At 42.8% G+C, this 24533-nt stretch overlaps 1 protein-coding gene across 1 annotated transcript; it reads left to right on the top strand.

The window, feature by feature from the left end:
- Nucleotides 1-11696: 11696 nt before the first annotated feature.
- On the top strand, nucleotides 11697-17924 carry FBXL7 (F-box and leucine rich repeat protein 7). Its single transcript, XM_009637881.2, has 2 exons — nucleotides 11697-12303; nucleotides 17188-17924. Exons 1-2 carry the CDS (start codon nucleotides 11706-11708, stop codon nucleotides 17922-17924), a joined length of 1335 nt encoding a protein of 444 aa, XP_009636176.1. The 5' UTR covers nucleotides 11697-11705.
- The last annotated feature ends 6609 nt before the right edge of the window (nucleotides 17925-24533 follow it).

Raw genomic sequence — 24533 nt, 5'->3', positions numbered from 1 at the left:
CACCTAGAACCAGTTAACCTGCACCATGTCTAGACAGCTTTTGAATATCTCCAAGGATGGAGACTGCACAACCTCTCTGGGAGGCCTGTGCCAGTGCTCAATCACCCTCACAGGAAAAAAGTGTTTCCTGATGATGTTCAGTGGCAACCTCCTGTGTTTCGGTTTGTGCCCATTGCCTTTCGTCCTGTCACTGGGCATCACTGAAAAGAGCCCGGCTCCATCTCCTGTACACCCTCCCATCAGGTAAATATATATGTTGATGAGATCTTCCTGCCAGGTTCACTTTTTGCCTGGGCTTTGTAAAGAAAAGGGCCTTTCTCTTTTGTCAAGATGCCAAATATTTCTTGATTCCAAACACTGGTGCTGCTGCTGTCCTGTCTTTAAATCTGCTCCCTAAGACATCGCTATAAGGTGGTGATACTAAATATGAGGATAAATGTGAAATTGCATATAGAGCTAGAAATCAGTGATGGTGTTTAATATAATTAGGTTAGATTAATATGAAAAGTAAGAGGCTGAAGGATTTAGATAATGCCAGAGTTCTTCTTTTGAATAATAACTCTTTCAGCGATTGTGTAGACGTAAATATCACATTTTATTTTTCTGCATATTGATTTTGCTTTAATGAAATCAAAATGACATAAAAACAATTAGTGAATAATTTTGTTTATCTCATTTCAGTAAATTGAAATCACAATGAATTGAAAAGGAATAATTACAGTCAGTTAATATTTTATGCACAATGAGGCAATTATTTATCATAGCTTTCAGTAGACTGGGAAGTTATTGAAGTTGCCATAAATACAGAGTGCTGAATTCTTGATTTACTTGCATGTATGTACATCTGATACTCCTCAAATGTCAGAGTACCATATGCTATTGCATATAAATAGTGATCTGCAATTTATACATCACAAGTCACAGACACAGCAAGTGGGACTTCAGACGGCAGGGCTGGGTTTCAGAGGGTGGCCAATGCACTGCTTTTGCAGTTGCACGTACCATCTGTTTGGACACGGTCTGGGACTGCTTCACACTGGTGCTCAGGAATCCACATAACTTAGTACACTTGGGCTTGAGCCAGTTGCATTTTCTAGCAGAGAAATCTGCCAGTGGCCATGTCTCTCTCCCAGCTTAACTCCTGAATTTCCCATAAACAGAATTTTAATCCCTGTGGTTCTCAATAAGCACTATGTGCTTACTCAGTGCTCGGTTGTATGAACATTGCGTGTGTTTGTAACAGAAGAGGGGACTGCTGACTGTCACTCTGGGGCTCTTAAAACATGAAGTGTTTATTATGAAAAATCCTCAGTTTATGTATCTTCATTAGAGAGGTGTGGGATAAGTTAGGTTGTGCTGGTGTTCTGGGTTTCTGCTTTGGAGACCTCCATTTCTTTTCTTTCATCCCCTCCAGAGTATTCCTCCAACCCAAGTCCCAAGGGCGATTCACTGGGCAACTGGCTTTGGCCAGCTCTTTGCTGAATTTATTCCTTTGTCTGTAAGCATGGTGGTAGCGTTGTGGATTTGTAAGAAACGTAAAACTGTGGATTAATTGAAGTTTTTTACCATTCCTTTCTACCATTCTCCATCCCTAGAGACCAGCTTTGCTTTCTTAGTTTGGCTATGTGTTAAAGGGGAGGAGGGATGCAACCCTAGAAGTGAGGTATTTGCCTGCAAAACAAGAGAATACTTGCCAGGATGCTAGCAGGTGCTTTTCAGGGAATCTCATTCCTGGGAAAGAAAATAAACTTTGGAAGCTAGAGCGTAAATGGATCTGAGCTGATCGGGAGCAGGTGTTGCATGTTGGCCTTCAGTTACGCTTTGCACAATTCTGCTGATTTTCTGTAATCCATGGCCATCCTACAGACTCAGGCAGGGCACTTGATGGAGTCCCTCCTAGTCTGCAAAAGCGTTAGTCTGGGAATAAACACTTCTGCTGATGTGTAAAGCCTGGAAAACACTTACTGCCTCAGGGTAATTCTCCTACGGGGACTGAAAAGAGCTCACCTTGCTTACCCTGGAGTGAGCAGTGACCTGGTAAATAATTGGGCAGTTTTTACACAGGAGGATTGTGTTCTCTTTTCTATTGGCAGCATTTTTTGTTGTTGTTTTATTATAACTTCCTTACTGATAACTTAGCTGTTAGAGGTATATGTTACCTGCTTTGGCATACAACTCCTCAGCTGGGACACTGGTTGGACAGTTGCAGGTATCTCACAGGACAATCCAGAAGGAGCTGGGCTGAACCAGGCTGAGTTGGGATGGGTTTTACTTTCTCACTTGGTTTTGGGTGAGTTTTGGGGTTTTTTTAATCCAGAGGCCCCTTCTTGTGCTGCGTACAACTCTGTCCCATAATTTGGAGGGTTGTCTCTTCCCAGATTATCAGCAAAACCTATGTTTACAAAGCCTGTATTTATTTTAGAAAGGATATTTGGACTATTCTAAATTACATTGATTTAATGAATCTTTAGCATCTAAACATGAGTGTTAAGAGATGAGCACAACTTTGTGGCTTTAAATCTCTTGCTACTGTTCCCTCTTCTGTTTAGCCTATTGCTTACCATTTATTTCTCCAATTTTGGAGGTCAAATCCTGGATCCCCTGTTAATTTGAAAGTCAGTCATTTCTGAGAGTTATGCGCTTTTAAAATGCCAGTATTTGATTATGAAAAACAATGTTCTTTTACATGAATAATTCACTTTTGGTGAATATGCTGGAAACAGTCATTCTTGGGGGAATTATTTGTCTGCTGTAGAGTTTGCTACCAACTGGGTGCAAGTCATCTTGATTGTACAACAAAGTGATTATATTCTCAGCTTTCCCCAGAGGCAAGCATTCCTCTGCTTTGTATATTATTTTCCATTTAAAGCAACACACATCTACCAGAACTACATTTCAGGGCTCTGTAGGTCCTCTTGGTTTTGATCCATGTGAACAACTGGGGATTTTGAAAATGTTTCCCTCCCATAAACTTATGTCCAGCAACTTATCCTCAAGTTCTATAATAATGTAAACTGATACATCTTTTATTCCAAGTTTTTCCATTTTTGAGAAGTGAAATAGTGGAACAGCTACACCTGGCTGGAGCAGCTGAATGGATTTTTGCATTTTGAAGTTGGGATGCATTTGGCATTTGTTCCAGTTTTCTATATAAATTGCAAAGATACATTTGCATCAACACAAACTTCATGTCAGCATATCATTCAAAGGCAGAGTAGAATTGGTTTGCCCCAGCTCAGAGTCACTCTGAGTGACTGGTTCTGGCCATGTATGTATAGCTTGAGAGCCAGCATTAAGCAACGTGCACTCATCTTACCTATATTTATGTGAAGTGGGTTTTAAATTAAAAATAAAGATCAATACATAAAAAAGTGGAACACGGAAATGTAAATGTTGCCTAGTTAGGCAGGAAAGTGTTTTACCTGACAAAATTTTGACCTTGGTGTATGTCAGAGTAACTCAAAGAAAAGGCAGAATATAGTTGTTCTCTGGATGAATTGGGAAGGTTTTTTATATTCATCAATATGGAGTTCCTTGTCAGGTGGAGAGAGAGAGCATGGCAGGCTTTTTAGTATGACTTTGAAATTAAGCAAACTTGCTATCTTTTTGATGTCTTACCTTAAACCTGTATATAGAAGATGCTTATATATAAGCATCTTGTAAATGCTTGTTTTCATTTTAACCAAAATTTGTTTACACATTTCAAAGCAATGCATTGAACAGCAAAGGACTGGATCCCCATAGGTGAGGTCATCCTGAAAATGGGGGACAATGAAATGCAACGTGTCTGGTCCATTGATAATCCGGTCTTGAGAACCCAGCAAGGTAGAGGATGCCTCTCCTCTCCATGGTATGGGTTAGGCTGGGAGGTGGTAACTCTGGGTTTGGAGGAGGTGAACAGGGGGTTCTTCACTGGCCAGTGGGTTCATGTACACTAGCATTTTTGTTCAGGTCTGAAGCTCACTTTTGAAATGACTCTCCCCTTAGTCCCTGCTTACCATGCTTTAGTTACCACCACAACTTGTATGAAGCCAATTACTTGTAGGTGAAAATAAAGCAAAAAATATGTTCTGGCAGGACACTGAAAGCATCAGAGGCAACCCCCAGTCAGCATTCAGGTTTGGGGATGAAATTAGACGTTGTCAGAAAGCTAATACCAACTTCCCAGGCCTGTGGATGTTGGGTTCTCAGCAGTAACAGTTTTGCTCCACACATTTTGGGGCTGCTAATGTAGACATAAATTAGCTCATCTGGAGGAGCTCCCTGGCATGCTGCAAGGAGTTGGGAGAGCATCTGACCTGAAGAGGTTTAAGAAGAACTTGTACTTAAGCATGTATGGAATTCATTTTGGGGTTAGAAATTTACTGAGCATGGAAAAAATGCACTGTCCCATCTATCTCTATGTAATTTCCCAGCAATGATGCACTTGCAAACCCTTTTCTCAGAACTGGTATGCTAGTATCATCAGTGGTACCGAAGGCAAAATTAAGATGCTCTGACTTCATAAATTAATAGCTTGATTACTTTTTTCATTTTTCCCCCCTCAGTCTTATATTTTTAGCTCCGTTCAAAAATATGGGGATAAAATTAATTCTTGCCAAGTGGCAGGGGACAAAGTCAGTAGGGGGGAAATTAGTTCCAGGTTTTGACAAATACATTGTAAGGAAGAATTATTTGCTTAATAAAACTATAACGATTACTTCACTTGCAGTGCTGTTTGACTTTAAGCATCTAATGTGACTATGCCAGGAATTCAAGATCAGGTCTTGAAATGTACGTGAAGGAGTTTATAGACTAAAGAAAACCGGAGCTCAGCATCACAGGGAAGTTACATCAGTATAATCCAAGGTGTAAAATGTCACACAGAAACTACTATGAAATGGCTTCAACTTTAAGTTAACATATCCCTCTTCCACATGGTCTCGTAACAAAGTCTCTGGTCTTGTACAATAGGTACAGTTTCTTATTACGTTCTATGGGAGGTTTTTAAAAACTGTAAAAGGTTATTTTAAGTTCTGTGGAACCGTTCCTTCCAGGAGCATGTGGATGCGATTACTTCATGAGCTCCGAAGTTGCTCATTCTTACACTGGAAAATCGAGCTTTGTCGCAGGTCTTTGCTCTCAAAAAGAGAGTTGCATGACCTGCAAGATCTCACAGAATAAGAAATCAGTTTTCATCTTTGCCGAAGTGGTTTTGTTCCCTTGCCCTTAGTCTTCTTAAGTTTTCAGTCTAATTTTCTCTGTTGGTAAGAATAAATTATCTGGTGAGAGGGAAACAGTAGCTGTAACCTATCTCAGGTTCATTTAGGCTTTTGCATGTCTGTGTTGGAAACAGGCCAGTGATATACAGACTAAAGGAAATCATCACAAGGTGGCCACCGAAGGGTATAGCATATTGCATAGTTATCACTGAGTATTTGTCAAGTGTGATGATGTTTCAAGAAGGACTCTTTAGGGATCTGCCCTGCTATACCCTACAGTATTCTTTCCTAGGTTGCTAATTTTTTCCATTCCTCTCCAGAAGCCATCTGTTTGAATTTAATTGAGACACAAAACTACAAATAGACAAAGAAATGGACTAAAATTTATGACACTGGACCTGCAGTATATTTGGAAAACTGAAAATGAGCAAAATTTGAGAAGGTTGCTCAGTACTCAAAATGCTCTTGAAAAAACAGAAGATTAAGGAGAGAGAAAACATACCACTCTCTAGGGAGAGAGGTGTGGGGAAGACGAATAGATTATATAAACATGGATGAAGAAAATAAATGGCTAGGCAGCTGTATGGCACGTGGGAATCTGGGCAATACGTCGAATCACATACTGAATGCATCATCCTTCCGAGACTGTTGAAATCTGGAAGGTTGACAATGTGGTTTCCATGAAATATAGGCGGGAAGGGCTTTACTTCAGCTGCTGCTGGTGAGGTGTGGTAGTGTGCGGTGCTCAGTTTGGAGCGTTGTGCTTTAGGAGAAATACATGCAGACTGGAGAAAATCTGAAGGAGAAACTGTGAATTTTAGTAATGTAACTAGGAAGAAAGGGTTGAAGTTTGAGCAAACACTTGTGATAAATCCTTGCAGGAAGAGTGGAAACCTCTTGTTCTTCGCAGTCGCTAGGAGAGGGCAAGAAACAACTTCTTGTATGAGTTGGGTAAGAGGAAAAAATTAGAAACTTGATATGGTGACAACACTGGAACAGGCACCTCAGTGAGCTGAGTAATTGCTGTCCCTGGAAATTAAGAACAGGGCAGACATGCACATCGGAGGCAGTTTAAGTGTACTCGGTGTACTTGGAGAGAGACGAGAGAACTCATCCAACTCAATTTCTCATTCTGTACATTCTTGATTGTAAAAGGTTGTAAAATCACATAGGTATCTCCACCAAGCAACCCTTTCCCTCTGGCGTACTTGACCACTGCAGCCCTGCGCAAGTTTGCATGCTGAGTTTTGTTCCAGCTGTCTCTTCACTGCCATGGGTTCTCCAATTCCTCCCAGCCTCCAGGAACTGGGAGGAACTGAGGTCAGTAGGGTAACTTAGCCTGAGAGAAACGCCTGAGGATGTTTGCGATGTGGAGGACGCTCTTTGGTAGGTATCACTTTTTCTGGGACTTCATCCATGCCCAGGGCCTTAGAAAGCAAATGGCCCTGTGGTAGCCTGCTGTCCTAGCTAACTCCTTTTCCTAATCTCCTCTAAGGGCACACAGCTATATTTGACATCTGTCTGTCAAATTCAGAGGTCTCTCCTTGGATCAGCCCGCAATGTTCCCCCTGTAGAAGCCTGTCAGCTGCTTCTGTTCCCCTTTGCACTGTACTACTTTGTCTGTAGCTGCTACAACCATTAAGCTCCCACTTTCCCCAGTCTCTGTAAAAGGAGTATTTCCTTGGAATGCACAAAGTTGATGGTATCATGGTAAAAATGTGAAATCTATACCCACATTGTGCTTAGTAAAATATGTAATATCTATACAATACCGTTACTGAGGAGATGACGTTTCTGTACAATGTATAAATACTCCTTGCGCACATTATTTTGCCACTAACATTTTGACAAAAATGCCCGTTGCTTTTTATTTTCCTCAGCTATACTGACTTCTCAGAGCCTGAATATAGTTTGGTTTAATTCTTGCCTTAGTTTTGCTAAAAACCTCAGTGGTGACAGCAGATTAACACGAAGGATCCCTTTTAATTGTCAGGTGAGAATCTGAAGTTTGATTGATATTTACCAAAATTTTCATTTTAATTTTGTTAACTTGAGGAGCCCGGTATAGGATTCACTTTAAAAAAGGTGCACCCGCAATACCATAATGGGAGGTGCAGTTGAATGGAGTCACGTTTTAAGCGTGAAAAATGGTTCAATCTTAAAAAGTCCATGCTGGGGTCCAGACATGAAGTGTCCCATGTTAGTGTGCATCACTGGACTTAGAAAAATACAATATTGCTTTCTTTCTCTGTTTCTGAAATCAGAGACTGCATATTGTTGTCAATGCCAGAAGGAACAGAGACTAGATCTTGGTTTAAATCATATATATTTAAAGACTCTTTTCCCCCAGATGTATGTATTAATTGGGAAACAAACTGGGGGGGGAAAAAAATCCTTTGAAATAAACCAGATTCCTAATGGAATAAGAAAACTCCCTCCAGTGCATTTTCTCCCTCTGTGTCAGCTTTTATAGCTCTGTTTCTGGCATGCATCTTTTGAGATTTCTTTAAAGATTGTTAAGAAATTTTCTCTCACATCAACAAACAATTTTCAGAGCCCAAGCAAAGCTTTAATAAAAAGCATCTTGCACAGAAGATCGGTAACTGGGGAGGGAGAGGGGCAAAAGAGGTTGTAGGGAGGGGAGCACAGGGCTGTGTAATTTGTTCTTTATTTTCTAAGATCACCAAAATGTAAAGCTGAATTTCAGGCTTGTAAACAACTGGTTTTTTTCAGGAAAAGAAATGCTTGTATAGGGCATGTGTGTGGAAAGATGTGTATTGAGAACTGCGATCGGTAACTTCATTTGCACTTGCAGGGTTGCGTTTATTAATGTCACATTAATGTCTCAGACTGACTCAGCCTCTTACCTAGCACTCAGCAAGTGGTGAAGAACAAAATTTGAAGGAAACCCTTAGAGGTTCAGATAGTGCTATAGGAAGTTCCTCCCAACAATACTTGAAAAGCCTGGAAAATGGATAGTAGACCAAGTGTTTTGCCGAAGCTTTAAATGCTGGCAAAAAGCTTTCACAGATTTACTGGCAAAAAGCTCCTGGACTCACCTGCTATTTTTTTCTCTCCACCTTAGGGGTGTACAACAAACAGTAAGCAGGAATACTTCTGTACAGAATTCAGCTGAGCTACCAGCAAAATTCCTGCCTGAGAGCACATTGCATTGCAGGCTCATCAGACCAGTAATGCTCTCTCAACTCTCTTGCTTAAACATAATGATAACACTACAGGGTTTTTCCAAAATACTTTGGGGTAGGGAGACAGAGTGCGTGCATACATATGTGTATATGTCTGCCTGGAAGTGCGTGCCCCAAAGGTGGAGGGAGCAAGTTTCACATGACACACCTTCAGGACTGAAGGTAAAGGAAATACAGGATGCACATCTGGAACTGCTATACTAATGAGGGAATTAAGCAAGCACAGAGCATACCCATAAAACGGAAGGTCAAACTTTTTTTAGCTCAAGGTCTAAGTTAAAAAACACATTTTGGTAATTCATTATGCACCCAGAATGTCTAAGGTATTGATTATTCACAGTGTGCCCAGGAGCGATGAAGGAATCCCACTTTTGTTCCTAAAGGAGTGGAAATTACCTGTATTCGCTTGGTGCTTTGATCACCCGGGGGGCAGGATGCTTTTTTATAATTAAGTAGGAATGGAGAGTAGGGAAGAATGTAACCCTGCAGAGATTTTTAGGTGTTTTCAACAACAATTGACTAAAAAAGTATGTTTTCAAAACATGCTGGGAGACTGCCTTACAGGAGGTAATCATTCCCACAGTACTAAAAATTGTTCATGGCAGATGTTAAAAAAAAAGAAAGGTTTTGCTTTTTATTTTAGTTCCCTCTATTTTGTTGTGTAGAAACAGGTGTTTGTTCTGTGGGTTTTATTTATACAATTTTGTTTTCCCTTTTTGTGCTGGTTTGTGTAAAATCAAACAGCCAACAACCAAACAAACAAAAAACCCAAAGCACATGAAAAACTAAAAGGAAAAGAGAGAAATTCACAATACCAAATATGTGTAGTACTGGAAGATAGATCCAGCACTTGAAAAAATGTGTATTCTTTTATATTAGGAGCACCCTTGTCTTAAAATCTCAAGAAAAGAGCAGAAAGGCTCCAAGTCTGCCACATCTTCTGCACAGGTTTAACTTCAGGCACTGTCATTGGGTTTGGTGGTAATGTGAGGGAGGTCAAACATATGGTAAGTCCTCCCAAAAATTAATCTAGGGGACTGTTGCTTAAGTGGTCTGTGGAGTCGGTGCTTGTCTGCAGGAGCCTGGCTCCTGGTGGCGTTTTGGGTTTTTTCTCTCCAGCTGTAAATCTCATTTTTAAAATACCAGAGTATACCAGACGCTTTCCAAATAACAATCCTCGATGCAATTATTTGCAATAGCTGCTGGGGGGTATTAGGAAGTCTCAAAGGGAAGCAGAGTGTCTGCAAAACCCACTCTGCCTTAAGATATGGTTCTTGCTCAAAAATACACAAATCCCTGGGTTAGGTCCATGTAGCCATAGCATAGCCTCAGTAGCCTTGAAGAAAATGTTTTTCCTGTCACCTGCTGAAATACTGAGTTTCTGTGTAAGTAGAACAAGATACAGAAGAGGAAAAGGGAAGGAGCCGCGTAGCGTAAGTTTTTCCTTCACAGTGTGGGATGATGATTTTGATCTCTCTGGAACTGAACTAGGCAATCTTGGGCAAGCTGTTGGACCTCATGTCTTGGGTTCTTGAGCTACATAGTTGTGCCTCTCTCCCTTGCAGACATCCTGTGAAGATGCAGGTCTGTGGGTGCTACTGGTGTAGCTCGTGCGATCGGAGCATGCCTGTGCTGGGCTAAGTAAAAGCTTGATGGTGAAATCCATGTGTAATACACTGATCAAATTAATCTAGAAAGTACTTAATTTAAAAACTCTGCCTAAACCCAGATTTTGGCAGGTTTGTTGAATGCATTTCCGGTTCTACCCTGCTTAGCCCATATCTCTGCTGTCACAGCCACAGAGCTGTAGAGTTGGTGTTACTTAAGGAGATGGCTTTGCACGCTTCCCTGAAACATCTGGACACTGAAGTGATAGCTGAAGATGTGACATGGAGGAAAGCTTGGTGCTCTAAACCCACTGTTCTTACTCCATCCGTGATACTTGTTACTCTGCTGGGCACTAAACTCTGGTTCCTGTATTCACCTCTGGACGGTGCTTTCCTTCATAAAGAATTTCTGTTGAGGTCAGTACTGAGAGATCAGAGATGGAAGTAGCGTGCTCAGCAGCAGCACTGATCTCTCATACACTGGTTGCATCTTGTGTAGCGTACTGCTGAAATATCTCAGGGTCTCCAAATGTGTTGCCCATGACATTTGCTTGACTATCAAAATTATATTCTAGCTGTCTTCCAGTCTTTTACTTGCTTTGCTTGGAGAGCTGGGAGCAGGAGTGGGAATGACTCGTAGGCAGCAATGTCAGCACAGGGGAACAACAGTTGAAATAATCTTACAGCAAAGGCAACCTTTCTTAGTAGCAGAGGCCCTTTATTTCTGTGCCTGCTTTTTGTCAGTAAAATGAAGGTAAAGAAGTAGCAAATTGTTTTGTGGGGGGTTTTGGGGGTTGACTTCTTCCAGGGTGACAATTAGCCCTAGCAAAAACAGCGTGTAAGTGTTGTGCAACAGCTCTGTAACGGGCTTCCAGGCATGCTGTTTCTTTGTCACTTACTTTTCTGGGCTCGTTTTTTCAAACCCAGCTGAAGTGTCCTCTAGTCCATTGGAAAGGAGCACCTTCTGTGTGCACATGAAGAGGCACTGCCAACCCCCCTTCAAGAACTAGTCACTGGGCTCTTGGTTGAAATGCTGAGTCCCAGTTTGCGTGAATGAAAAATGAATGTCTTTAATGACACAATGAAAATAAGCGTACGGGGTTGTGCTTTTCCCATCTGCCCAGGCCTGGTGAAGGAAGTAGCATTTGCCTTGTGAGCTATTCTCTGTCCTCCCACCGGATGGCTGAAGGAGCCGAGAGGCAAAGGGCCACAGTATTCCTCCCCTACCAGCTCACAGCTGCCGAGGGAGTGCCAAGGTTATGGGCAGTTACACTCTGTCAAAAAAGCCTGTGATTCAAATGTTCTTATTTCTTGCAATGTTTAGTTGAGAGCATAAAGAATTAAAATCCCTGGACTTCCATTGCCATCTCCTCTGCATTACAGGGCTCAGACCTGCAGCCCTTCCTTTGCTAGCATGGCTCTGACAGTGCAGCCGGGGGGGCATCTCTGTCATGTACCCAACACTGAGGTGAACAGTGTTTTCAGAGGATACTCTAAGACAGATTTTGAAATCTGTGTTTCCTCACTCTCACTGGTAAAAACGACTACCTGACCCCCACAAACCTTGAAGCCCATCATGCTCCATTAACAATCGGGCCAGTGGGGTGCTGTGCTGTGCACCGTCCACCACTCTGCGTCCGCCCACCGCTTACAGAAATCCTGTGTTTTGTCTTTCAGACTCCGACCTGAGCATGCGGACGCTCAGCACACCCAGTCCAGCATTAATATTTCCACCAAATTCCCCCGGTTTCCAGAATGGCAGAGGGTCGTCGACGTCTTCATCCTCAGTCACTGGGGAAACTGTTGCCATGGTCCACTCGCCACCTCCAACCCGTCTCACTCATCCTCTCATCCGGCTGGCGTCCAAGCACCAGAAGGAACAGGCCAACATAGACCGGCTGCCCGACCACTCCATGGTCCAGATATTCTCCTTCCTGCCCACCAACCAGCTGTGCCGCTGTGCCCGTGTGTGCCGACGCTGGTATAACCTTGCCTGGGACCCCCGACTTTGGAGGACTATTCGCCTGACCGGCGAGACAATCAACGTCGACAGGGCTCTTAAAGTGCTGACCCGGAGGCTTTGTCAGGATACACCCAACGTATGTCTCATGTTGGAGACGGTAATTGTTAGTGGCTGCAGGCGGCTCACAGACAGAGGACTCTACACCATTGCCCAGTGCTGTCCAGAACTGAGGAGGCTGGAGGTGTCTGGCTGTTACAACATCTCTAATGAGGCGGTCTTTGATGTCGTGTCACTGTGCCCAAACCTGGAACACCTGGATGTGTCAGGTAACAGGACATATTTCAATACGGATGGCTCTGATTCTAAAAGCCTCGTGCTTGTCACACCCCTGGCCCCACAGCTCCACAGTTTCCCTCTCTGTGTTGCCTTCTGAAGTAGGAATGCCAACCTCCTAACGCAGCACCGCTGAGATGGGCACCGCTAGAATCTCACTGCCCCAGATGCCAGCAGCACCTCGTGAGCGGCCAGGCCTCCTCCCATGGAGATGAGCTGGCAGAGCTGGCCTGTTCAAATAGCACGAGTACTTTTTATAGATTTTTGCACAAAGCACCCTTAGAAGAGCCCACGTTGCAGTCAGTGCTAAATCATATGGTGAAGGCTAGTTACTTTGCAAAACTTGTTTTATTTTTCCATAAATATGTATAGTTTATATGTAGATTATATATATAATGTATAGATCTGTAATGTGATAAGTGACTTGAGGAGGCACTCAGAACCAGTGCTAGGCTTTTGTCTGGTTATAAATATCAAATGTCATCCTTAGTGAAACTTCAAGGTCCCCTTGTTTCCGTTGCTATTTTAATGAGACTTAGCTAGCTTGGACCTGTTTGTTTGGTTTTTTAATACTGCATATGTCTGCTTACCAGCTTTCTGCTTTTCCTTTCACCCAGTTACAATGTATCACTGCAGCTCTTTAGATCAGCAGAAATATTTTAGACAATTATCCTCAGACCTGCTCGGGGGAAACGAGACGTTTTTTCACAAGGTCAACCACACCAAATTTCCCTTCTGCAAATAGGTTGGCATTGAATAGAAAGGATGTAGCCAAGCAGAGCACTGAAGTATATTTGATGTTCAATACTTATTTTGTGATCTCACTTGTTATCAGCCTAATGTTGTTATTAATTAGGTGGACCAGATTTGCTATTGCAGAGGTGCTAATGGCAACAAGCAGGACGAAGTGGGGATAGGAAGCAATGCTACTGAGTCACTGGTACCCAGATAAACTCATTTTTCCAAGGCTGCCTATCTGTTGTACATTGATTTGCTTTCTTTTTTCTGCCGTTTATTTTTTTCTAACTGATTTATCCAACCCTTTCACCTAATATTCCTAGGATGGCAGAATGCCATGGAAAGCATCAAAACAAATAGCACCAAATCAGAATTATTCACTTTTTGTGATTGCTCTCTGAAATCGCCAGGTGATAAGGGGTGTCTGTGGGACTCCATGGGAGCCCTGTCCCAGGGAGTCTTTTGGCAATGACCTTGCTTAGGAATTATTTATTGTCGGTACATACTGACATTAGTTCTGGCTTGCTAACCACACACTCAGGTTGAAGCATCTCCAACATCAGGAGAAAATGTATGTGGTGCCTGTGTGATTTAGACCTGGAGCTACATATCACTCTGAAGGCTGGCTGTATCTCTGGCATATTTATGCTTTTCTTACTACATCCTCTAGGGTGGTATGGGGAGCTGAGCGGCTCAAGTGTTGTGGGCCTGGAGAGACAGGACGCGTAGAATCACTGAGATGGGGGTGAAGTGCCTGGGCAGAGCAGTCTGTTAGCTGACACCCGGAGTGCCCTTGGGGGCTAGCGGCTGGCTGAAAATGCTGTGGTCCACAGCTCCTACTGACGGATATGCCATAGGCCGAAGCTGACTTTTTCAAAAGCAGGGAAAATGAAAAGATGACACCAGATCTTGAAACAGGTTCTTTTGGGGTCTGTCTTCATTTGTGGTTTCCCCAAGCCTGTTACTTTCAGACCTAGAAGATGGTGTCTGTCCCTAAGAGCTCATCTCTTCGGTCCGAAGTCTGTAGAGGACAAGTAAAATAACTGTCTTCCTTGAATTTTGTCTCATCAATGGAACAGGAAAGTAATTTTAATCTCACATTTTTCTAAATTGTCCTTTCTTTTTGGAGCAGGTGAGGGAAAAATTCTGGGTTTGCACATGCTCACAAGTCAGGGTGTTTGGGTTCAGGCATGGGTTTTGCTTCATGTGCCTGCATATGAATTGAGGATCATTGATCTCTGGGGTCTTGTTTTGAGTCCACTTTTTTCTTTCTGATGAAGGTAATTTTGGATCATGTTTTGGAAGCAGGATTCCATTTTCCCCTCCTTCTGGCTGTAGCTAGGAGGACAAGGCTTGCACCTACACACTTAAGCAATTCTCAGGACTGGAGTAGTTCACTGGTTTTGTTTCATACTGAGCAAGAGAAGTTGGGTACATGCGCTGGGGGACAACGCTATGCTTGTAGCTTGTAGCTACTTAACTAAAACCCAGTTCACAGTTGTACATCTAGCTGAATCCCTCTCCCCCTTAGATGGTTACTTGGCAGCAATAACATACCAAAATCTTTAACGTCAAAACCAGATGTTCACATTAACTTTAAGAGTTTTCCACAATGTAAGTTCTGTCACTCTCAGCATCCACTTTGTGGGCAGGTCTGAGATATCTCTAGAAGTTAGTTGAGCTTGACTGCATGTTATTATCTAACATGCTAGCCAACATTTTTTTCAATCTGTTTGGAGGTTTCTCCTCCCTTTTAAAAATCAGTTATATTTACTTTATGGAAAATCATGTTGCAAGAGCTTTGTTTTTACATTTTTTACTATTTAGGACAGAAAAATTGTTGCAGACCCAGGAACCTGTCATTTTGCCTAAAAATCAGGCAGTTCTGTGTCAACATGGACTCTTTTTCTGGTGAAACCATTTGAATACCTTTCCCATGAAAAATTTTAGTGTAGCCAAAGTAACTAGACAAGGTGATGCTGAGCTTCTCAAAACAGTGATTACACACTGATATTTGTGACTCCAACCCTGCTATAAGACTTCTGACCCATTCACTTTCTAATTGTGGTCATTAAAGCATTCCCTTTCTTGGATCCTTAGCAGACAGAAGGTTCTCCTTGGCCTCATGGACCCTTCATTCTCACTTAGCCAGATTTTAAAACTGAATTCTGGTCAACATGTGAAATATCCGGACTGACTCCTTAATCCAGCAGCCTCCTTGGGGAAACGCAATAGCAACAGCTACGTGAGGTCCAGCAGAACCCTATGTCTAGGTGCCAGCTTCTTCTGTGGAAACCCAGCTCAAGGATGGGGACTACTGAGGTGCATTTTTCAGTACTTACTCCATAGAACATTTTAGAAGTGAAATTTTTACAGCATTAGTATTGTACCGCTTCCCTTTAGAAAAATCACTTTGCATTACTGAGCGTGTATGTAGTACTTATTTGAAGGCAAATGTATTTCCAAAGATTACACCATAACATAGATGGGTCTGCAACACAGTCTGAAGAAGAAATAGTAGCATTCAGTTTTAAGATGATGATGTTCATTGAATAAAGTGCTTTGCTTTAATGTCCCAGAGCTTCTGCATGACCTGTGGACAATTTGCCCATTTCATTGTGTGAAGCCTAAGGTAAAATTTGCAACTGTTTAAATAATTTTTAAGCCTAAATTAAAAATCCAGCTCCGAATTCAAATGAATGTAGAAATCCAGTTGCAGGAGGCAAACTGTTTCAAGTCCATATCCCATGTTTCTTAGGCATTTCCGTGAGTCCACTGGATTATCTCAAGGGATTTTTTTGTTTGTTTTTGGTTTTAAGAGCTGAAGCATGTTTATACCTTCCACTAAGGCTCTGAATGAGAACCTGTTGTATCAAGCGGTATGGGTTTGAGTTATTCAAGTTTTTGAGGTGGTCTCCATACGTTATCATGCTCTTTACTTCCAAAGTACAGGATTTGTGCAGCATTTCTGATGCATGGAACTCTAAGGTCATCATCCTAACTTTTCTGGCTTTTCATGGGTCACTTCGTCCCCGTTGGCCAGTGTTTCAGTAACACAGACAAGCTCTTTTTAATCCCTGCCTGAGGGCACCTCTTTAGGCATAAACTGCAGAATTTGTCTGAGTAGACATTTACAGCTAAAATTGTTGGGCCTTGATCGCCACCAGGTCAACCTTCCCTTCTTCCTTGCAGCTGTTCCTAGCTGTGCTAATGCAGTGTGTCTAGGTGAACTTGGCACAGATAAGAGTTTCCCTTCAGGAGCCTGAGACTGCCAGTTTACAGTGCAGCAGAAACAGCACTTTCCAACAAAAAGCTTTCATTCACCACCATGCACAGAGTGGAGGTTAAAAATGGGGGAAGCCTGTGAGTGTGTTTTTCCCTTTAATCTAGCTCTTTATCTTTTCTTGCAAGGTCTGGCGTTTCTCCTCTCGTCTAGTTACCTCCTTTTATGGCCACACTTTCCCGCTTGAAACAGTCCTTTTCTGCTTCTGTCCATGTCCTCACCAGTCTGTTGACTCCTGCTGACTCTCCCCATTCTCCTTAGGTTACCCAAATCTCCACCCTTCTGCAAGCACATAGTCTTGGCATAGTTTTGCATCCTTCCCACATTGCAGGCTTGGGGCTGGATTCACATCTGTTCTCCAAATGCTTTTTGGAAGGTGGGGTGGGGTTTGCCTTTTTTATAATGGGTTTGGATGGTGAAAGAGCCTCTGATGTTGGTTTACAAACTCAGCCAGGCAGCAATGAGACTGCCTCTGATCAAAAAGCTGCACTGGTTGTCATGTAGCACCATTTTGTCAAATTGTCACTGGTTTTGTATTACAGTAGCAGATCATAGACTGTCCCTAGATAAACCTACGACCATCATTTTACATTTGGGATACGGGCAAAATCGGTCTATCACTTTGCTGCTGCTCAAAATCCCAGAGCAACCTCGCTGACTCCAGTGGAGGTTATCATTTCCTCTGGTGTAAGGACACATCACAGCAAATCCGGGCTAGTCAGTCAGGATGATTCTGCTCTTGCAACCTGAAGATATCTTCATCACATCCAGCACACAATTTCATGCCCACCTTTCTGGTCTTCCTGTGTGATTTGTTTTCACTGCTTGCTTAAATTCGCTGTGTTTTTCCACTTAGGCTGCTCCAAAGTAACATGCATCAGCTTGACTCGCGAAGCCTCCATCAAGCTGTCTCCCTTACACGGGAAACAAATCTCCATTCGCTACTTGGACATGACAGACTGCTTCGTCCTGGAGGACGAAGGACTGCACACCATTGCCGCTCACTGCACTCAACTGACCCACCTGTACCTGCGCCGCTGTGTCCGCATCACCGACGAGGGTCTCCGTTACCTGATGATTTACTGCACGTCCATTAAGGAACTGAGCGTGAGCGACTGTCGCTTTGTCAGTGACTTCGGCATGCGGGAGATTGCCAAGCTGGAGTCGCGCCTCCGATACCTTAGCATCGCTCACTGCGGCCGGATCACAGACGTGGGCATCCGTTACATAGCCAAATACTGCAGCAAGCTGCGCTACCTCAACGCGCGGGGCTGCGAGGGCATCACGGACCACGGTGTGGAGTACCTCGCCAAAAATTGCACAAAACTCAAATCGCTAGATATTGGAAAGTGCCCTCTGGTCTCAGACACCGGCCTGGAGTTTCTAGCCCTCAACTGCTTCAACCTGAAGCGCCTGAGCCTGAAATCATGTGAGAGCATCACTGGGCAGGGCCTGCAGATTGTAGCTGCCAACTGCTTCGACCTGCAGATGTTGAATGTGCAGGACTGCGATGTTTCTGTGGATGCTCTGCGATTTGTTAAACGACATTGCAAGCGCTGTATTATAGAGCACACCAACCCTGCCTTCTTCTGAAAGGGCACCCCACACCTGTCATTACAATGCAGTATTACAAACACTGATGTATAAACACACGCTCCCGTACTCAGTAAGGCTGTCTTTTCTATAGCTCACGGGAGTCAGCTTTTCTTGTATGTCATGGGTGAGGGGGGTTTCTAGAGGACTATTTTGTTTGCTTTTTGTATGATCACTTTTTAAGGTGTGGTGGGTCTCCATGGAGAGGCTGCCTTAATGCAAAAGCAATGAGTGCTCAGCATCCCCAGTGGGGTGCCATTTCCATAACAGCCATGATCTTGTCCCAGGCTACGGTAGCTACCTCCAAAGGAAATAGCACATAATCCCTCCTTTGGAAATGCTACTAAGCTGTATCAAATACATCTGAATTCCAGCTGTGCTCATGAAGCTGACTATGCAATATGTGTCTGTGTTCCCCAACTTCCTCCAATATGGCTGATAAAGCATCCCCTTGTCTCCAAGTAGTTTCTCTTTGGTAGTCATCCATTGCAATCCCTCAGGAAATACTGGGTAATGTTCTTAACCATACTTGACTGAGGCAGAATAAGACCTGCTGGCCATTGCCGAGCACTCTGCTGAGTGAATCTGGAGATTGTGCCCATGCATGGATTCTCTTGGAAAGCCCACTTCCAGGTCACTCATGCATCATCCCTACTTGCCTTCATTTCTAAATCAGCCCTCTTCTGCATGTGTAGTACCACCTTCTGGTAGCAGATAGGGCCTTCTGGGTCTGATAAGCAGTGACATATTCACCTGAGTGAAGGAAAACAGATGAGATATTGGTGGCCTGGCAAAGGGAAAAGGCAGCAAATCAGCCTGAGAAGCTGCTGTAATTCTGCAGCAAGCTGAGACAGCACTGTAGTATACTGGGGACTCCTGGAGGTGTTGCGGAGCAGCTTGCACAGAGCAGTCCCAGTTGCTGTGCTGTGTGGCTGTCACCAGAAAGTCTGTCTTTGGTCCTTTGCTGTATCTCCGCAGCAGCCGTGGCACCGCTGCAGTTGACACTCCCTGAGCAAACCAGGCACGTGCGTTGAGGTAAATTCAGTGTGTGCCTTCATAAGCATAGAAACCCGACCCTTTTCTGTGGCCTTCCAGTTCAAAGGATAGATGGCTGATCTCGAGACTTCAAAGACCCTAGCCTGATGTTAGATAACAGCCCTGGGGACGGAGGGGCCTAGAGTGTTATTCGCATTGGATTTAGATTTTGCGAAGCCTTGTCTGTGTATGTTCCCTTAGGCTGCAGAAACAGCTGCTGTTCAACAAGGGATTGAAACGCCAGTGTTGCCCTGTAGCACTGGGAGCCCCTTGTACTCTCCCAGTCACTCTTGCTCACACAAGAGCAAGAGTGGTCTGGACGTTCCCCCATCTTGTTGCTTCCTTCCCCAGAGCGTGTGGTCGTTTCATGGTTACTTTCTTCACAATTTTCTGGCAGCCATTTCTCTGCATTTTTACATGTAATGCTCAGATTTGAAAGCCAGACACGTTCGGGGAGATGATATTTTCAGGCAGGCCCCCTGCGCCTGACTGACAGGTGAATTCATACGTTCAGCTCAAACGCTATAAACGTCTCGGTAGAGAACATAAGAAGGGAAGCACCGTGTCTGGTTTTCATAAGCGGTAGTTCCATCATCTCCAGACAACACTAATAAAATCATTGATATGAAGTGAAAATCCATATGCTCAAGAAAAATACATAACTGCTGAGGAAATACTTGTAGCAATGCTCTCTCAAATTACAAAAAAACAATGGTTTGGACATGTCCCTGCAGAGGGAACTTGTCCTACTGCTGCAAAAATTCCTGTAACTTATGTATGTTCCTCCACATTTGAGTTTCTTAATATACAGGATGTCATCAGCTCAGAATTATAAATCAGATTTTACTAAAGCAAAGAGGGCCATGGAAAATGAATTTGTCATTGCTACTATTACTGGTCAGTGACTAATATGGGGTGATACCATCCTTTGCCCAGTTAATAGCACTTTGGTTTTCCTTTCTGTATTTTTTAAATTAGACATTCTTCTCCAGCAAGTAGTACAGTATATCTTATCCGAGCCAGCTATACTCTCTGTTTGTCCTTTCTCTCAAAATGGCCCCAAGGATAGTTAAATGTTAAGCCCATTCCTGAGGATCGTGGGATTTTGAGCCATTTGCACTCATGAAATATAAGGCCTCATTAGTAACATTTAACTGTTTATTAAAAAAAAAAAACAGCTACTTTTCTGGCTATGCTAAATTGAGTGAATAGTGCTACATGGTTTTTAAGGTTTCTAATGTTTAAATTGGCCTGTACTGTACAAATCTCACTATAAAGCCTTAATTTGCTACCAAGAAATAAAGCAATATATTGGTAACTGATGAGCGTGCATTGTCATTTGCACTAATTTATTAACTTCTGGTGAAAAAGAGAAGATTAAATACATGTAAAACTTTTATTGAAAGTTAAGTGAATGAGCACATCAGCACATCAAGTAGGTCGATGACTACATTAAAAAAGAGAAAGAAATATTTGTTAATAGATTATGACCCTGCCTACCTGTCTCTTTAAATTTTGATTTTCCTTATGTGGTTCTTCTTGACCGTGAAACATAATCAGTAACTGGAAGTGTAAGTAAAAGAAAAAAACAGTACATGAAAAGCACGTGTATAAAAATTTCAGGCGGGCCTCTGCATTGGTTTAAAGGCAAGTTAATATGTTTAATGTGAAAAGTAAAATGGGATGACTGAATGGGTAGAGTGCAGTGTTGCCTTTTGAATGCTCTAAAAAACCCACTCTGGGGGGCACTGGTGGAAAATGAGTAAAGGTTAATTTTTCAAAGCCAAACACTTTCAACTATATAGCCTTACTTGATATGAGTTGGCACTCTGAGACTGCTACATATTTCAGGAAAACTTGAGTTTAACTTACTGATACAGCGTGCCTGTTTTGACTTTTAACCTTTTTCCTACGTCTACTTGCAAAATGACACAACCAGAAAAGACACTGAAATAGCTCATGTGGGGCTGAGTTTGCTGGAAAGGTTGCAACATGTGACTGATGCGCCTTCGTTCCAGCGTGGGGCTGGCAAAGACTAGAAATTTCCTGACCGAAAACATTGTTGATTCTTGAACCATAAAATTCGGGCTCAGGCACCGAGGCTTCTTCTGCTCTGCAAAAGCATGTGGTGATCTCATCAAAGAAAGCAGCAATGAAGCACATAGGTCAGGCTGGCATGTTGCTTATGTCTTTGCAATAACTTGCGCCATGTAGAGAGAAGTCTCTCAGAAAATGTGCACCTAAACTACCATGCACTTGTGATTACAGCCAAAGCTCTGTATCCAGGTATTCAGTCTCCTCAATTCCTTTGGCTTTCGTAAAAAGCAGAACCATATTTTCCCCATTAGCAGCATGAGACTGATGGGAAGGGCGATACTGTTGCCTTTTTGAGCTATGTTCATCTGGCTTCCTACAAAATGCAAAACAGCTTCCGCTGGACATCTTGGGCTCAGAACCATGGTCCAGACTGTAACCTTCAGCAGTGGCTTACGTGGTTTCTGAAAACTTCTAGCCTTTGAACTGGAAAATTAAAAAGCTAGTAAAAGATCTAATTTTAGCACTAGGCTTGAAGCAGGTCCAAACTCTCATTAAAAAGAAATGTAGTGACCATTTGGACTGCAGCCTGGCTGCCCCACGGCTGCCAGTGTTCGTTTAAAGGGGACAAGTTCTCTGACAGAGCTGGTGCATGGCTCCTCCTCCCTGTGTGCCGCAGGAAAGTAACCTGCCCTCGTTTTTTTATAATTTTGTCAATTTAGCTATTCGTGCTGAAACTTCCCATGCTGGGCTTTGAAAATGTTGCTTGAAATGGTTCATCTGGTTCCGTAAATAAAGCTAGGAGGAAATGTCATTTTGCTCATGTTAAACTCCTGGTGACCTTTCCTTTGAAAACGGTTCATTGCTCTTCATCTCCTCTAAAGGCCGTCAGAGTGAAAGTGTGAGCCTAGCCAGGAGGTCAGCTTTGGGACAAGGATGTGTCTTACTGATCTCCCAGTTAAAATTCACCTAAATTTAACTACATTAATTGCATGACTTTGAACATCTCCAACTCCATGACTAGGGAGAAAAGGGCACGCTCAGATCTTTTGGACCTGGTAATCTGGCGAGGCTGAGATTGGGCAAAGCCGAGAGGTGTTTATCACTCTGGCAGCGTGAAGGAGGAAATTACTTGAATTACATGGAAGCTGCCTGGAACATCAGGGCAGGTTTGAAAGATGGGGGTTTGAGAACTGGGGCAAGAAGAAGGATGAAGGAAATTTCCTGGGCAAGGTGGACTGTGACTGACACAAGAAGAGACTGAATGATTTTTAGCAAAGAAACTGGGGCTAAGAGGGGTGGGTTTGTATGACTTGTTGAGCAGGGAGAGTTGGGCCAGAGAAAGTGTAAGTACTGAAGAATGAAGTTTGGGGCAGGAGCAGAAATGTGAAGAAAATTAACTGACCACCATGTAAATGCAGTGCACTCCCTTGGTGAAGGCTCTGAGGAAAGCTGACAGTTTCGGTGAGGACGCCTCCAGTTTGAAACAGCCTTTCAAACATGAAATAGGAATTTTGCATTTAATGCATTCAATATCTGCCCTTTTTTGTATTTTGTGAAGCCAGAAAGTCTTTACAGGCAGAACTTGTGCCTTTGCCAGCAAACTTACACAGAGGCCCGAGGCATTGCCAACCTCAGCATCTCATTCGTGCCTTTACACCTCTGCGTGAGGTAGTCTGTCGAGAACAAGGCAAGGCGGGTTTGTAACACCTCTTCTGCCTTTTGCGTTGTATTTCAGCAGCACCAGCTGCTCCACTTTGCTAAGGTGCAGGCGTTGGTGTGGAGCCAAATTTGTGCCCTTTCAATGACCCTCAAAGGGCATCGCAATCATAGGTTCAAGTTACTGCCAGGCAGCAGACATCAGAATTCAAACTTTGCTTAAGAAAAATACATTTGACTGAACAGCATTACTGCGTACTATTAAATAGATTAAATCAGTTTTCTCTGCAAAATAGCTGAGGGATGTTTATGTTCATGCACCCCTGCTGCACAGCTGTGTGCTCCAGAGCAGGTTTTTCCTCTATTTTTGCCTTCTGTGAAAACTGGACAGAACCGCCAGGTCATTTTTCCCTTGTCCTCTGGATGACCATAGAGGCGTGCCTGAAATTTAAACTAGTTAATGGAAATCTTTTCCAAGTAGGCTCTGCTAATACAAATTTAAAAAATATTGTGAGTGCAACAATCCAGTTGGCCATAGATATGTCAAATTAAGCCATTATAAATATAAAAGTTACTAAACAGGCACCAGAGACAGAACCAGAGGGACCAGAAGGAGGGATCTTTTTAAAAAATAAAAACACACGAGCTTTTACAAATGACCCTGACACTTTTAATGCAGAACAGAAAGCTTAACCATTCCTTCTAGCACCAAAGATACTGTGTTCTTTGGGCTAGAATAGATTAGTTTTCCTTTGTTTTTTAAAGAAACATTGCATGCTGTAGCCTCAAGCTCACACAAATGGTAGAGATGGAAAAAGTCATCTTAAAAAGATGAGGGAGAATGCAAAGAGGGATTTGTGCCAAAAGGAACGAATATTTTTAACAGTTTCATGTTTCATTGTCTGTCTGTGATGGCTCCTAAAATATTTTTTTTACATCAAGTAAACAGCCATTCTTGAGAAGTGTGCATTACTTCTTGAATGTACCCCATTCACAGGATTGCCTCAGCAGATAGACATCAAACCCTTAGAAAAACTAGATTTCTAGCTATAAAAAATAAGTGTAGCTAATTTATCATCCATAATTTGCCTTATCAAGTGTTTTCACATCTTTATCACTTGCCATATAAAGGATATATCCCAAGCCTCTATCAGGACTGAAAATACTCATCCACAGTAGTGTCCGTAATTTTGTGGCAATTCATTCTTTAACTGCATGAAGCATCTTCCATTTTATTGGGCATAAATTATAGGAACAAACTCTAACTTCAACACCTGCTTTGGTGGCGGTAGTCAACCTGTGATCTTTTCTCCATACCGTCCCTTCCTTTTCTCTTCTGCCCTCAGAGAGTTATCCAAACTCCTGCAAGTGTCTGAGGTACTCTGCCTACATAGTCATGGAGAATACAAATACTGAATGGCTCAGTATTAATAGGAGGAGTAAGGCCATTTACTTGGCAGACAGTCCAGGCAAGGTGATTGCTGCAAGTCAGTGACCCCTCAGTGGCCAAACCTTGCTCATGTTCCTCGGTGGAGGTGGGAAGTGCACCCATGGACTTTCCAATGCGTGTTCTTCCAGTGGTATGTAAAACTACAAGATGAATCAGCTGGGGGTCAGTGGGTAGAGTGTCCACATAATCAAACCATTAAAATCATCTTTGTTAAAGTAGCGTGATAGACGTGTACCTGATTTTCTACGATGAGCCACAACAGCTTTCACTGGTTGCCAGTATAAGACTGAGCTGCTGATGAGTTTTCATAACATAGAATCTTAGAATCATAGAATCATTAAGGTTAGAAAAGACCTCTAAGATCAAGTTCAACCTTCAACCCAATACCACCATGCCTACTAAACCATGCCCCAAAGTGCCACGTCTACACA

This window comes from Egretta garzetta, unplaced genomic scaffold (genome assembly GCF_000687185.1).
Source record: "Egretta garzetta isolate BGI_Z169 unplaced genomic scaffold, ASM68718v1 scaffold754, whole genome shotgun sequence".
Taxonomy (NCBI): Eukaryota; Metazoa; Chordata; class Aves; order Pelecaniformes; family Ardeidae; genus Egretta; species Egretta garzetta.
Note: the sequence above shows the minus strand (reverse complement) of the source record. Positions and strands in the feature narration are given on the sequence as shown.